Genomic DNA, 15,118 nt, shown 5'->3' on the forward strand with positions numbered 1-15,118 from the left:
TCTGTTCTCTGAAAATGAATTTGCCGTCTGAATACCAGCTTCATCAATTTCTTATTCAACAACCGGACTGATGCAGCAGCGATTTATTTCGTAAATCTCTACATTCAATGCCGTGAGGGAGGCTTACTGAAGAGTTATACCACTTTTTAAAAGATTCATCCCTCCCACCCCCCAAAAGGTAACACCTTGATACTTGAGCATCAACATTCATTAGGCAGTTTTCTTATTATAAACAAGTAATAAGAATATAAAAAGAAAGAATAAACTGCGCAGTAGGCAAACAACCCAGCATGTGTCAAAGTTTAAGAGTATTAACGCAGACGTGCTGCCTTATACGTATTTACCTCCTTCCCAGCGTGACTATCACTGACTACGATCATCACGCGAACAGGATAACATTAACTCTTTTGAGTGACACCACTTTCATAAGTTACACTTTTCAAAGTGAAAACACATTTATGAATTACATAAAATTCAGAAATTAGAATGAGATGAAGCAGCACAGTTATATTGAACATATTTAAGAGTTACAAGTTTGAAGAGTTATCGAAGTTGGAAAATAACAGATATGATTCTTCAGCAGCGTTTGCTGAAAACTAAGATGCTACACCACATAAAACAACTCACTCTTTAGCCTCCCTGTACTGAGATATCAGTTACATCATCGTTTCACACTGTTGCACTGTTTTCTATAGCATACATTAATTTCTGATATCCACAATCTCAGTCTTCATACTATATCAAGCTGCATTTCTCCAGTTACAGGCTGCAGCACTCTAGCAAAGTTACCTGAGATTTTTTTTCCTTACACTCAAGCTTCACTTCAGCAGAATCACAGCAGAAGTTTATCAATAATGTTCCCAATAAGAATACAAAAATATAGTGAGATTTTTCATCACTAGTTCTGGTTCTTATCACTTTGTATCACTGGCATTTGTTTTTAAGTAAACTGGAGTATATACAGTCTACTCTGAGATTTTGGGGATGAATAATAAGCTGTGTGAAGAAATACTTGAAGTAAGATTAAGTTGACCATAAAAATGTTGCTACCAAGCTATTTAAAAACCGAGACAGAAAAAGAAAGTAAAGAAGGAAAGAAACAAACTGTGCCAAACCTAGTGCCTTAGCAAGCAGAGTGTTTTTTTGAACATTCTCAAAAGCATAAGGTTTCCTATTTACTTCAGGAAACAGCTTACAAGTCAAACGTGCTGGAGGTTTTTTCGTTTTGTTTTGTTTCGAGCTGCCAATTGTTAGTCAAGATTACTATTCATTTTACAGGAGTGTTAAGAATGCAAATGGTTAACAGTAGTATAAACTATATACTTGGTTTAAGTTTGAATGTCTAAAACTATTACACACTGCATTCATCTGCATTCCCTGTTTATGGGAATGAAATATGTAGTCATTTGAAGTCCACAATATGTATACTGTGTTTGTAATAACTGCAGATTTTACAAGCACATTATTCTTTCCATTAGGATTAAAACCTCACCGAATAGCAATTTGTGAAAGAATTCTAGCAGGGCCCTGAGCCCAGAACTCTGACCTCTGATGAGATGCTTGGCAGCAACAAACTCTAGGTCTAAGCAAAACATCTGGTTTGAGTTAGACTTCCTGAAAAAATAGCCCCTGTACTGGGGAAACTGGTATTCACTCAGCTTTGTCTATACACTTTGACTGACTTCAACACTGTTGCGGGGGGGGGTCAGGGGGGAGAGGAAAAAAAAAAAAAAAGCTCCTCCAGAATGCACGTCAATCACTGCAGACTTCTTGGTGGCCTCCAAAGAGCCAGGCACTTACATTAGGAGACACTGTACACATTTGTTCATGCTTCTCGGGCTTTTTGCTATTGTACTTCATAGCTCAATGGTTTTTTCAGAATTAGTGCCAACTCTGAATTATCTAATCCAAAACTACAGTCGAGCTCAAAATATAAATTTTGCCCGAAGAAATAGTTTCTGCGGGTTTTTTTTAAACAATAATTATTTTAACTTCATTTTTCTTGCAAATTTAGACAATCACTGTCATCATAAAATGAATGGGAATATTCCCAAAAGAAACACAAACTCCTACTGCCAAGAAATTTGTAAGAACGGCAACAGCTTTTGGTTGGCTCCCAAAATATTTTATACACAATACCATTTTTACATACGTTACATAGACAACAGTACCACAGAAGGGTAACTAACAAGGACGCTGATACACTGGGGCAGAGTATCCCCAGCCTGCTGCTTGTATGCCCAATCAGCACAAGCTCCCACAAAAAAGGATAAGAAAAGGATAGACCCGTTGGCTTCCTTCTCATTTTCCTGAGACAGAAGGTACATCGTATCACAGAGTAGGTGAAAATTAAGAAACGAACAACTTTTGAAAGCTGATAGCCCAGGTAAGAAAGACATGAACAGGCTGGTGCAGTAGGTAGGATGCAGCTTCAGCAACATACGTGACTGTCAATGAGAAGTACGTGGCCCAACTCAGTTCACCAGACTGACATCATCTTTGCAGGAGATTTTGTTTTCTTAAATATCATAGCAAAGCCTTTTGAAAGTAATTAAAGCATAATCATGGAACAACTAGTAATACCAACTGAGACCTGTTACGTTAACAGATACGCACAGTAGCATTAAGTGTCTTACATAGAACCACAAAACTCAAAATAATAGATTTTGAAAGTAACAGATATAGAATTTAATGGAGATCTCTGTCAACACATTCATCGATGTTGCATATACATGAATGTATGTGTAAGAGATGTATGATAATATTTATCTATATGCAATTTTACTATGTACAGATGAATTTACCTTTGCTGGTGCTATTAATAGGACATAATGCTATTAGTAGAATACTTTTATATGCACTCTCTACTTGATAAAATGTGTTGTGGTGAAAAAAGCATCTGAAAATGTATTTTCTTCCATCTACTGTTCTATTTTACCCAAGTCTGCCATACCACTGTATATTGTGAATGTGCTCTTCGTTTATTTTATTCCTGTTATTGCTAATGCAATAATATTTTTATGCCTGATCTAGCAGTAACTTTACACTGGAATTAAATGTCAATTTCTGCTTTCCACCCCCAAAATTCTAAATTAAACGCCACTGATACCGACCCCCTGCATTCAGGCAAAATGCAGCCACCAACCCACAAAGGGACATTTATAAAATAAGCCTCGCCTGTTTGAACTGCAACACTGCCGTCACTGGAGTTTCACCCGGGAGACTTAAATAAATAAAAATAAACCAAAGTAATAAACACCATGTTTTATGGAGCTGCACAGAAAAAAAAAAAAAGAAAAAAAAAGGTCCTCCTGGCAAACTTGAAAGATTAGACTTAAAAGCTGCCTCTCTCATTCCGGAAGCCTTCTGGCCCACACTACTCAATGTCATTTCTGAAGGACTGTCTGCTGTGGGCAGCGGGGTCACCCACATAAGAGTCCGCACTGCCCTTCGGTGCTGCAATGAGCTGCCCTTCTATACACAACAATATAGGAAACAAAACAACCTTCCAAATTAAGTCAACTTAGAAATTTCTGAGCATGTAATGAATCACCTGTTGGGTGTCTCAAGAAACATGAAGCATGTTGAAAAAAATTGCTTCTAGCCCAAGGCTTTGTAATATATAGTTATGTTCTCCGAGGAGCTAAATTTTTCTACTACTGATGGCATTCCAGTGGCCATATTATCCAAATGTCTGATGTGAAACAATTTTTTTTTTTTTTTTTTTTGAAAGAAATAACTCACATCTGTCCATCGACTTTAGGTTTTTGGAAGACTGAATATAATTTTAGAATCATCATCGTCAGCTGGTTGACAGCAATAAAGACAACATTCACTTTAAATAACCCTGAATTATATACAGTTGAGTAAATTTGAATTTGTTTTGCTTTAAGGTCTTCCAAAGTTGAGGCCAACATGCTGAACAAAAATATTAAACTATCTATAACCCTGTGTCAACATATGATGCTACTGGGAATGGTAAGTGAATTAATTTTCCAAGGAAAATTAATTACTTATGACTTACAGTTGTAAAAGCAAACAACGTAACTCTGGATTAGGGCACATTTAATTTCTGTTTGGAGTAGCGATTAAATTAATTTCATATAATTCATGGTATGTAATGGAAAGCAGAACAAAGATGAAATCTTAGACAATGACTGACACAGAAAAAAGTGTATATTTATGTTCCTGATCCAAAAATAAAGGTCACAGATATTAATCACTGTCTAGTGACACATGATTTTAGTTTCTAAAATGATTTTTTCAAAACTGTTTGTTAGAAAAAGTGTTATTAGCAAGATAAAAATCTAAAAAGCAACAAATTACAAAACATCAGAGAAGTCTTACATGTTTTATTGTCTCTTAGTGAAAAGGGACTACAATTTTCAGTGATACCTATTGAATGACATAACTGTCACGGGATTATTATGAGGAACAGCAACACTAATCTAAATTTATCCTACATTAATTTAAGTTCATCTTACTTTAAGGAAGAGAGGAAAAATTTGATCATGGATCCAATATTTAAACAAATATGTACACTAACACCACACTACAACTTAAACGTAAAATGTAGGATTTTTATCAGTTACTTACATTTTATAGTAAACAGCTACTGAGAAAAAGAAATCCATAGCTCAAGTGAACCTATGAAAGAGATCTTGCAGCTTTCCATAATTTTTTATGTGTTCAAACTAAGTAAGAATGATTATTTTTTGTATTTCATAGCAAAAAATATATCATGTTCTTATTTTACATAATATCTACATAACCATACATATTAACAAACCATTTATGGGTTTAAAATATCACCAGAATTTTAATTGCCACTTATGGTCTCCTACTGAAGGTGAATACAAAGTTATTGCTGATTCCAGATTTTTGGATATCAAGTCAACAGCTGCTGTGCTGTGAAGTCACATGGAATCACTCAAAAGTACGATAATATTAGTATTTTTCCTTATGAGTCAAATGAGTATACTGTTAATTCATGAAACCAAAACAACAGATGCAACAGATGACCGCTGCACAGCAAGCAGTGACTATGGAATTCCACTAACAAATAATATTTACATTCATGATGTTTAAATTGACCCCCCACACACATTCAAAGCAAGTGATTCACATCCCCACTGCCGCTTTTACCTGACTTTGGACACTAAAGAGATGCTTTCACTATGGTCATAGTTTAATCAATTTTATCATTATAATATTTACATTAAAATCTGACTAGAATTCATAACATAGTGTCTTAAAGATTAACTTACTTCACATAAAAGATGAATGTTTGAGCCTGAAATGCAAGTTCTATGAACACATATATCACACCATGGATGCAGGTAATGCCAAGAATAATCTGCAGCTCTCCGGCTGGTTTGTTACTGTAGTATTTTTAAGAATGTTTCAAAAATGTAAAGAACTTAGTTATGAAAATTTAAATGAAACCTAGATGAAAGGAGCTCAACAATTTTTCATTGCTAAAATTGTGTATTTTCACTTAACATTACCAAACACTTGAAATGTAAACAGGAAACCCAACAGCATCTCATATGTTTCGGAAGCTGTTCAATCAAAATACTTTTGGAAAGATAGACTTTATCATCCTCTTTTCCGTTTCACCTTTTAGTTAACTGAGTGTCTCCAAGCCGGTGCACAGAGAAGCCCTATCAAGCTGATTTGCGGGATCCCAGCCTCGCAACTCTCATTTTGCTCCTCTTGCCACTTGGCTCCCACATCAGAGCAGTCTCTCAAAAGAGTTTAAATCTGCCTGGCTGGACTGTAACTCAGCTCGCCTGTGTTTGAACTAGCTCTGCCCAAGTACATTTACGGAAAGGCAAAAAAAAAAAAAATCAAATGGATTTATTAAACAGGTTTGCACAGAGGGTACCCTATACCTGGGCAATTCTGCTCAGGAGTTCCTATCTGCCACTTTTGTTGTCTGGAAGTAAACAACCCTTACACCTATTTTAAGTGAACAGTAACATGTAAAATTTTAATCCAATTAGAGCACAAATAATACAAGAGAGTTTGCACCAAGTCTGTTGTCATACGGGAACAAAAAACTTCCTAACAAACTTTCTGCCAAGAGAGCTGGTAATTAAGCAATCAAAAACATACTGACAAGAGAGGGCAAATCTGTCCAGCAGCTGGTTCCTATCGACACCCTTAGAGCATCCCACCTCAACATACCAACATTTCTCATGAAACTTCCCTACTCTTGCTAAAACCTCAGCAGCTCTATAAAACCCCACATATGCAGATACAAACTCCATAATAATCAATAGCAGTGACGCAAGGGTTGGGGGGGGAGATTATTAGCAGTAACATCTAAAATTTACCTGCAGTTCAGGTTGCTTACAAAGGCACTTCTCTGACAAGTGTTCAAATGCTGCCTAGAGTGCATTTTTGGTGACAGCAGCGGAAAGAGGTGCAGTCCATGGGCAGCCTGGTGAGTGACATGTGCAGATGCGGGGATACCCGCTGGGATCTTTGCAAATACACATGCACACATTTTCCCTTCATTTCCTTAAAGGGGCAGCATCACACCTCAGTGAGCTGGCACGTTTTCTTGGAGATGCCAGTAAACACAGGCAGTGTACTAGCTAATATCTATCAAAAATCATTAACAACACAACTGTTATCTCCTTTGTTTCATTATAACCGGCCATAATAGACCACCAAAAGTGTATTTCTCTTTGCTGATGGACAGTTGATTTCTCTTTGCCAGCCAGCGAATAGGTAGACACAACCAGAGAGACGCTGCCAAGTTACAGGATATATAAACCATCCCTCGCAGCCAGCAAAACTGCTGCTGAAGAGTCGATTACACAGACTTGCCAGAGGTGTAACTTATTGGGAAAGGAATCTTTAGTTTTGCACACTTACTTCCCTGGGGTGGGGAAGCACCCAGAAAACATTACGGGGCGATCAGCCCTTCCTGACAAAGCTGGATGTCAGACAGCTTGGTTCACAGAGCTTTACTTTTGAACATGAAAAAGCACATCATTTACCCTAAAAATGGTGTTGGGTAAAAACACATATGATTTTTGCTTGGTTTCCTCACAGAGCTAACGCTTTACCACTACTACATGGTAGTCATGTCATCCTTACATGACAAATAAGGATTCCGTAAATTGCTAGGTGATAGAAATCCTGCAGTAAGCATAAATGTATTCACCAGCCTACCTATCCACTTTCTTTTTTTCAAATACACCTTTCCCCTACTGACAAGACCCTTTTTTTTTTTTTTTGCCTGCCTTTAAAAGTATTTTATAGGTAAAGCCATCACACCCCATCCCTCAAAGTTTTTGTACACCTTAAAACTTTGAGGACTCCTCTTCCTTTTCCACACATTTCAAAGCAAGCAATTCCTTACAATATGCTGCAAAAAAAAAATAATTATGCAACAATAGTCTCTTTGCAGGATCCTATACACTCACAGGAGAGGTTTAAGTTTCCTTTATTGAGGTGCAGAGCTAAGAGCTCTGTAAAATACTATCCCACATGTCCCTGTCTTTCAAGTCCTGGTGAGTTCATTCAGAGACAAATACAAATACAGCCCAGAATTGGTCCTATTACTATCATAATTTTTTTATTATTATTGTTTACAACAGTGGCAGCATATCCTTTAGTCTATGTTGTTTAGGAATTCCTTTAATATCAGAATAGCCAGGTTTCTCTCATGATACCCCACAATTTCAGCCAGACTCCAGTCCACCAGCACATTTCATGTTATATTTTTTTCAACTTAAGTTACACGTGTAATTAAACCACTCTCATATACTGCCAAAAAGGAATGATATACCTTAATTAATAAGTGGTCAGATTACTGTGAGATACACCAACGTGAGCACTGGTATCCTTTGACAGTGTTTAAGCAGAGGTGTTTAACGTAGTGTTTACACAACCATTTCAACTAAAGTACAGAAAACCATAAGCAAGCTCACAAAACTGCAATTATATCATAGGAGATTCATTCTATGCCTGATTGTATGTGTAAATTCAGTGTAGTAATCCAGAAGGAATGCTGCAGCACTTTGTAGATAGGCTGTTCAACTGGGTGTTGAAACCTGCAACCTACAGTTCTGACCAGCAAACAACATTCCTGCTGAACCGAGTTTCCACAGGAGCTACAGGAATCACGCAATATAAAGCACTGCGCACCTAATAAGACATCCCATTTTCTTAATCAGAACAACGTAAGTTGCAAACCCACAGAAGTTTGTTTTAATAAGCTTAATAAAGCAAGCTCAAGTTTGAAGTTGTTCTGACAATTACACCTCAGAGATTTAAATGAGACACTCTTGCACACTGTATGTCATCATATTCTCACATCATACATGAGTGATTCTCCTATGCTATCCAACTAACACACCTAACTACTCATATACCCTATGGGCCAATTAACCAAAAAATAAATCAAGAAGTGAAATACAGTTCTTAAGTACTCGGTGAAAAAAATATAAGTTTCTGACTGAAAAAAATCAGCCAGCTCCAGTACTTTGCTCCATGTTATTAAATAAAAGCATACTACGTGAAGAATATATAACCAAAATCAGATACCACTAAAAACAAAGACAAAGATTTTCCCAAACCACACACTGATTCTTTCCCACGGCCAATGTTCAGGTTATGACAACTCTTCTTTGCAATCACAGCTTTCTTGTTGTCAGCAGCTTCCTATCTAAACACTAATTTTCAAGTTTCCAATGCAACATTTAGTTCACCCAAAATATTGGTTTAGATAGTAAGGAAATACACCTGAAGTTTGCTAAGTCTCAGAATGGCTTACCAAATAAAGCTACCAAGTTATCTTTGCTATGGTTTTGTAAGAACAGACTGACAAACACCTGCAGTGCAAGGGACAAGCCACCCTTCTTGGGGGAAAGACAATAAGCGGAAATAACGCACAGGCTTGTTCAGCCCACAGTTGTACTGGGCTGAGCCAACTGTATCTGATCTTATTCTTGCACTTAGAGATATCCTTGAGGTCCTTTTAATCCCCATTTTTCTAAAATTTTACAATAGTTCACCTCCAAAACATCTCCACAATTAGTAGCTGTTAAGCATTAATACACAGTCGGTTTGCCTCAGGCAAGTAATTTTCATGATGGGGGTGCAGAAAAGTACCAAGATTTGAAATTACACTACTGTCAAAAATTAGGTTAACATCACACTTTCCCACTACCCATCCTGTCACTACAGGCACCTACTGGAGGTCTAGAAAGACATGACAGCGGTGATGCCACGCACATCTTTTGAGGGAGGAAGATTAAAGAATTCAACAAACTAAAAGGGCTACATGCAGTTTCAGCAACGTGCAGGAGAGACCTGTAGCATCCTTCCACCACTGACAAGAGAGAAAAAAAGCCTCCCTCCTTTCCAACAGGAACTGGGATACAACTTCAGTGAGATGTCTTGCTGTTAACTAGCTGGCTGTAGACTGGTTTGTATCCACAATAGCATAATTATGACAGAACCACTCCTATTAAAGAGGAAGCGTATCTGATTAAAAGCGTTCTCTAAAGTTGCATCGTCATTTAATAAAATATACCCATCTTTTGGGGGGAAAAACCCAAGCCCAAAAGGCCTATCAAACTGCAACTGAAATAATAAGATGTCCTACAGGTAATAATCAAATGCAAAAGTGAAAGCACTTCAATAATGAGAGGAGCACAGGGAGGAAAAAGGACAAGAGGGACAGAAAAGGCATTTCCAATTTTAATTATTATTAGGCATTCTGATTAGGCTTTAAGAAACTCTCCTTTGATCAGGACTTTCCAGCATTAAATAGAATATAAACCAATAATTAATCATTTTTCTTCCCTGAAAGAATTGCTACTTACAAGTACTGTTAACTAATTTTATTTATATGACACAAAATGTTCCAGCTACATCTGGAATCAAGTATCCTCCCACTTCAGAGGTTACAGAACTACATATATTACCTCTTACATACTTTTGGGATGTTAATTTTCCAAGTGTGTTAAACAGTGAAGATGTTACCACATACAAAAACGTATCATAAAGATTTTTGCGTTACAAAAATCATAAAGACCAAATAGGATGTTGTTTTTTCAAGATCAGACACGGTGCGCATTTTTTAATATTATACATGACTCGTCAAAAATTCTCATCCTTCAACACACACCACATATTTTGTTCTTAAGCTACAGGTGAGTTTGAGCTCCACCTAGCTCTTTCCCTAGAGGTTAGTATTTTGTTAGCATCCAGGAATTTTGCACATTAAACGAACAGGAAAAGACCAACCAAACTTAACATAGTCCATTCACATTACTTCTCCTTTCTCTGCCTTGTAATAGTGATTCAGGTTTTGACTTTTTAAAAGTCTATTATTAATCTAATTCCCCCTTTACTTGAGGCTATTTGTCTTTGATGGGGACTGGTGGGCAGAAAATTTATGGTAGTGCTGTTTTATTCCCTTATGAAAAGTTTGGTTTCTATTTGAGAGGAAGGAATTTTTTTCTCTTCCTTAGGCATCTCTCTTACTTTTTATTCAGTTTCTTTGTTCTGGAATTCAATTCCCTAACCACAGTCTTTGTGAAGCAACTTTGTTCTCAGCTCTTATCTACATCTTCCAAGATCATTACAACTGTAGTGGTAATTCATCAGCCAGAATTCAGTTTGCAACATAATAAAGTCTTGAGTCGCTAACTGCTTCTTCCCCGATAGGAATTTAGCTTTGAACTGGCATGGGGAGGTGGCAAGGGCAAACATATTCTGTATCAGGCAGAGTCTGGGCATCATCTTCATGTTCAACTACAGAAGAAATCATAGTAATATGGCCTGAAGGTGATAAATTAATTTTGGCTATGTTCCTGTCTGGAAGGAAAGAACAATTTTCCTAATGAGATAAAGATGAAAGACGACAAGGACCTTTAGGCAACTGGAATTTTGGTCTGAGAGAGGCCCTAATAAATCAGGTTGTGCTTCTCTTTGTTTAAGGAAATATCTGTTAGATTTGGGGCCTGATTATTTTTCTCTGACAAACTTGATTTTCTTTGTAGCCCATAAACTCAGAATCATAACTTGAAATGAGAATAAAAACAGGTAGTCAAGTACAAGTTCCAAATTTTTTTGTCATCTAAAATAAGTAAACACACAATCCCAACTGATGGGACTCAACCTCCAGAGATCTGCTACCTGAAAACTTTTAGTTCCATATCCAAAGTATCCATACCCAAATGAGTAGATTTGCGTGGAAAACTTGCACTAGAAAAAAAACAGAAAGCCCCAGTATTCTCATAAACATGCACATGAAGTACCAAACGACCAGGTGGGAGGGATCCAAAATCCCATGGGAGCAGTGACTACAGCAGACCCAGCCCCTTCGCACAATGCTCTTGGAAGGGGGACACACACTCCACTGTCTTTGAGAAAGCTCATATGGCGAGCAGCGGACTTAACAGGCGACCGCCTCACTTTCCTAAAGCAATATTGTCACTGCTGATAGCAACAGCAGCTTCTGCCCAAGGCAGGGGTCACTCAGCTGAACATACAGTGTTCCTGTGCCACAGGACCATTACAAAACCTACAGCCTGCGTCAGGCAGGTTCTGCTTCACCAGTCTCTCACTTCAAACTCTGAGAAAAAACACCCAGAAACGACAGAGAAATTAACGTCTCTGCCATTGCCTTTCAAGTAGAGTAGCTTGGGACCTCTGGCTGTCTTAAACTGATGGAGAGGCCATGTCCCAAGTCGATCAAAATTCAGGTTGCTGTGAAAGCAGTAGCCCCAGCTGGACTCCTTCTCCAAACTATATGCATTGCTGCCCCTCTCTTATGCCAACCCAGGACACCACGCAGCCATTACTAGCACTGAAAAAGGATCGGGGCACTTGGGCAGGAGGAACAGAAGAGGCAGAACCACTCCTTCAGGTACCTTTGATCACTAATACACAGTGAGCGCACAACCATCCCTCAAGAAACCACCACATACCTTGTGCTATACGGCTTCCACAGCCATGGGCAGCAGCACACAGCCTCAGCATGCCTCTGCCTAAGGAGACAGAAGCCAAGCACAGGACTAATCGCTGTCTGTCCTTCAGGATAAGAATGCCATAACCTGGATTTTTCAGATTCCTAAATATCAATTTCAAGGTGTTTAAGAAAGGAGAGGTCATACCTAAATGCTAGGTTTACTGTTACAGTGGGCTAAGAAAGTAGCTTCCTCTGCGAAAAACTTGTTACGTTTTTGATCTCGACTGCATGTTGCATATTTCATCCCAGAAATTAATAAAAAGCTACAGCTAGCAATTAGGTTATAAATTAAAGTATAGCAAAACTTTTCAAATTGACTTGGATAATATAAAATTCTGTACCAGATACATGCTTTTTCTGAGGTATTATATCAGCTATTACTCTGGGATTCCTTGTATGACACACCAGCTTTTCCCGTGCCTGCCCTCTGAGATGCCAGCAAGTGACACCTCTCTCTGAAGGACAAGCACTCATTAGAGCTTAGTTCCTCTCCTCCCTTCCCCTCCCCTGCCACGAGAGAGCTCTCATGCCCAAAGCGTGGCAAAGCTTCTGACTTTGCTTTCAAGAGTGCAAATTTGCTTTCTATACTGTCACGTAAAGCTCTAGTACCTCAGAAATTTCTATATCTTTGAATGCGCACCTTATAGCTTCTGTGGTGATCATTAAGAATTCCGACAGGAGGCCTATCTATCCCAGAGGACTTATCTAAATGATGATGAGACTTAAAAGTGCAGATAGCTGGTAAAGAACAATTTGTGAGGTCTACCTTTACCAGGCTTTTAGGAATTATTTCTCTGAAACTTTTAATCTAACCAGTTTGGACGGGAATAAATAATGCAGTTGGGTGTTTACTTGTAAAAGTGGGTCTAGTGGATCAAGAAGCTTCCCTGAAAGTGCCAAGAACGTGGTACTTGCCCTGCTCTGCTTCAGTGCAAAGTAACTGACACCAGCTTCAGGCACTGAGGCAGTAGTGAACTGCTGCAATATGGTCATTGCAACATTCATTTGATAATATCATGCTCCAGAAACCATACAACCACCACCAACTCCATGCCTTTTTGCTTTAGATGGGTGCTTGTACAATGTGCACATGGGCCACAGCAGATAGTGTGCTTCTAAATGAAAACCTTCTGGCCACCAGCGATGCAAGTTCCAAATGCTTACAGATTCGCAGTATACTTCAAATAGTAAAATATTCCATTTTGGAATTAATTTTTTTAAATTTTGTTTTAAAAAAGCAACCAACTTTTCTTTAAGTGCTGACATAGATTATTTTTTTTTGTTAAATACTTCTTTCCATTATACCAAGGACCAACAAAAATCTGTACCACTTTTCATTATTCTTTTTATTGCTGCTAGTGTTATAAATACAAGCAGTGGGTCTCCATAAGTAAGGAAGCCAAATATGCTTCAGATCGAAGATCCTCTTTTTGTCAGATGACCACCCCCTGATTTATAGCTGTCATCATTAAAGCACATTTTTACTGATATCTGGATATATACATTAAAGAAATGGACAGTATTTCAGCCCTTCAATCTAATTTTCCTCAAAAACTATGATATAGTTCATACTGAAAGATTAATTATAAAAGTTAGTTTTACTGATAAGTTTTGCAGTTAGCAAGCAACACAAGTACATTTTACAGTCTGTGGCAATACAAGTAGGGCTTGCAAAAGCCGTACTGAGACCTTAACCAACCAAAGTGTTGACCCCAGTTCTCTAAAGCAAAACAGGATACACTTCGAAATTTTTCATAGCCTTGTTCTTTGTCACACCACCTTCAGCGGTGGCAGTAAAGGATCATAGACTGCTAATTGCATTCTATCTGTTTAACTCTCATGTGCTAACCTGAAAGCACAGATCCAGACAGTTTTGTGCTTTCTGTTCTGACTTCTGTTCCAGCCTTTCAAAATCGTCTCACATTCTATAGTTTCAAAAAATATAAAGAAAAGCACATGCTGAATTTTCTATTTTTTTATTTTATTTTTTTTTTTTACTTCTCTATTTGGTGGGACTTAAGCACATGCATAAATGCTTTCCTGAATGGATGCCAATATGCTATAAAATGACAATAACTTATGTACCACTTCTCACTACCATTCACTTTGTAAAGACACTTAGAAGGTAAAAGTTACTTCTCAGAAATAACCTACAAAAATGTATAAAAATAAGAATTGTCAAACATTTTCCAATTCAGCTTTAGTAAATGAGAAAACTTTAAAACAAATGCTTTTATTACAAACTTCTAAGAAGGAATGCATGTAATAGTACAAATTAATGGCTTCTAAATGGAGGATCAATATCTCATTGTATTTTACACAAAGAGCTAAAATCCTATTGCTGTAACAATACAAAAGAAGAGAAAGCTTTACAGATCACGTTACCTGATTTTATGTTTTTAATAGACTATAAATGTAGCTACAGCCATTTCAGAGTCTCAATCACAATCGTTAAAAGTAGAGATTAAAAAAAAAAAAAGAGGCAGTCTATGACTTCTAAGTATTTACTACCATTCTATCAACTCGACAAATGTCTTTTAAAGGAGACATAACTAGTTGACAATTATAAAGCAGCATTTTGGTGTTGCTCTATATCATGATAGATTACTTAGATTAAATGATACGTATTATCTTACCTGATACATTCCAACTCCTATGTGTTTGGGCTCTATTTTCACTAGCTCAGCTAATGGGTCTTGGACGCGTCTAGCTATGGAAACTGAAAAATAGAATTAGAGAACAACTGTGGATTTTATCTCAAAATCAGAATCGTGTAATTGTTTTTGCTATTATTTTTTTTAAAATCTTTTACATATTTAATCTCTTTTTTTAAACCTGAAAATAATCAATAATATAGCAGAATCCTTTTTCACTGTTAGACACAGGACACGAAATGTACATTAATCAAACTTTTTAATTGAGTAATTCAAGTAAAGACCTAAGGAGATTTCAAATCATGACATTAAAAAAGCATTTTCAGGCCACAGAGTTAACAAATAGAACTGTGTACACTAGATTTTTCCCCTGTATTCATACTAAAATGCACATGTAACATTTAAAATTGAACTCTGAAATATCCTTTAAGCTTAAATCACAAATATGAAGAAACATATTAACATT

At 37.2% G+C, this 15,118-nt stretch overlaps 1 protein-coding gene across 5 annotated transcripts in view; it reads right to left on the reverse strand.

Moving 5' to 3' along the window:
* The window catches only part of SRBD1 (S1 RNA binding domain 1), a 132,918-nt gene that overhangs the window by 39,095 nt on the left and 78,705 nt on the right, over nt 1-15,118 (reverse strand). For all 5 annotated transcript variants that reach the window (XM_054195658.1, XM_054195656.1, XM_054195659.1 and 2 more), the window contains exon 18: nt 14,635-14,717. In XM_054195658.1, coding sequence (XP_054051633.1) covers nt 14,635-14,717 — 83 coding nt within the window. The remainder of the gene's footprint in view (nt 1-14,634; nt 14,718-15,118) is intronic.

This window comes from Rissa tridactyla, chromosome 3 (assembly GCF_028500815.1).
Source record: "Rissa tridactyla isolate bRisTri1 chromosome 3, bRisTri1.patW.cur.20221130, whole genome shotgun sequence".
Classification (NCBI taxonomy): domain Eukaryota; kingdom Metazoa; phylum Chordata; class Aves; order Charadriiformes; family Laridae; genus Rissa; species Rissa tridactyla.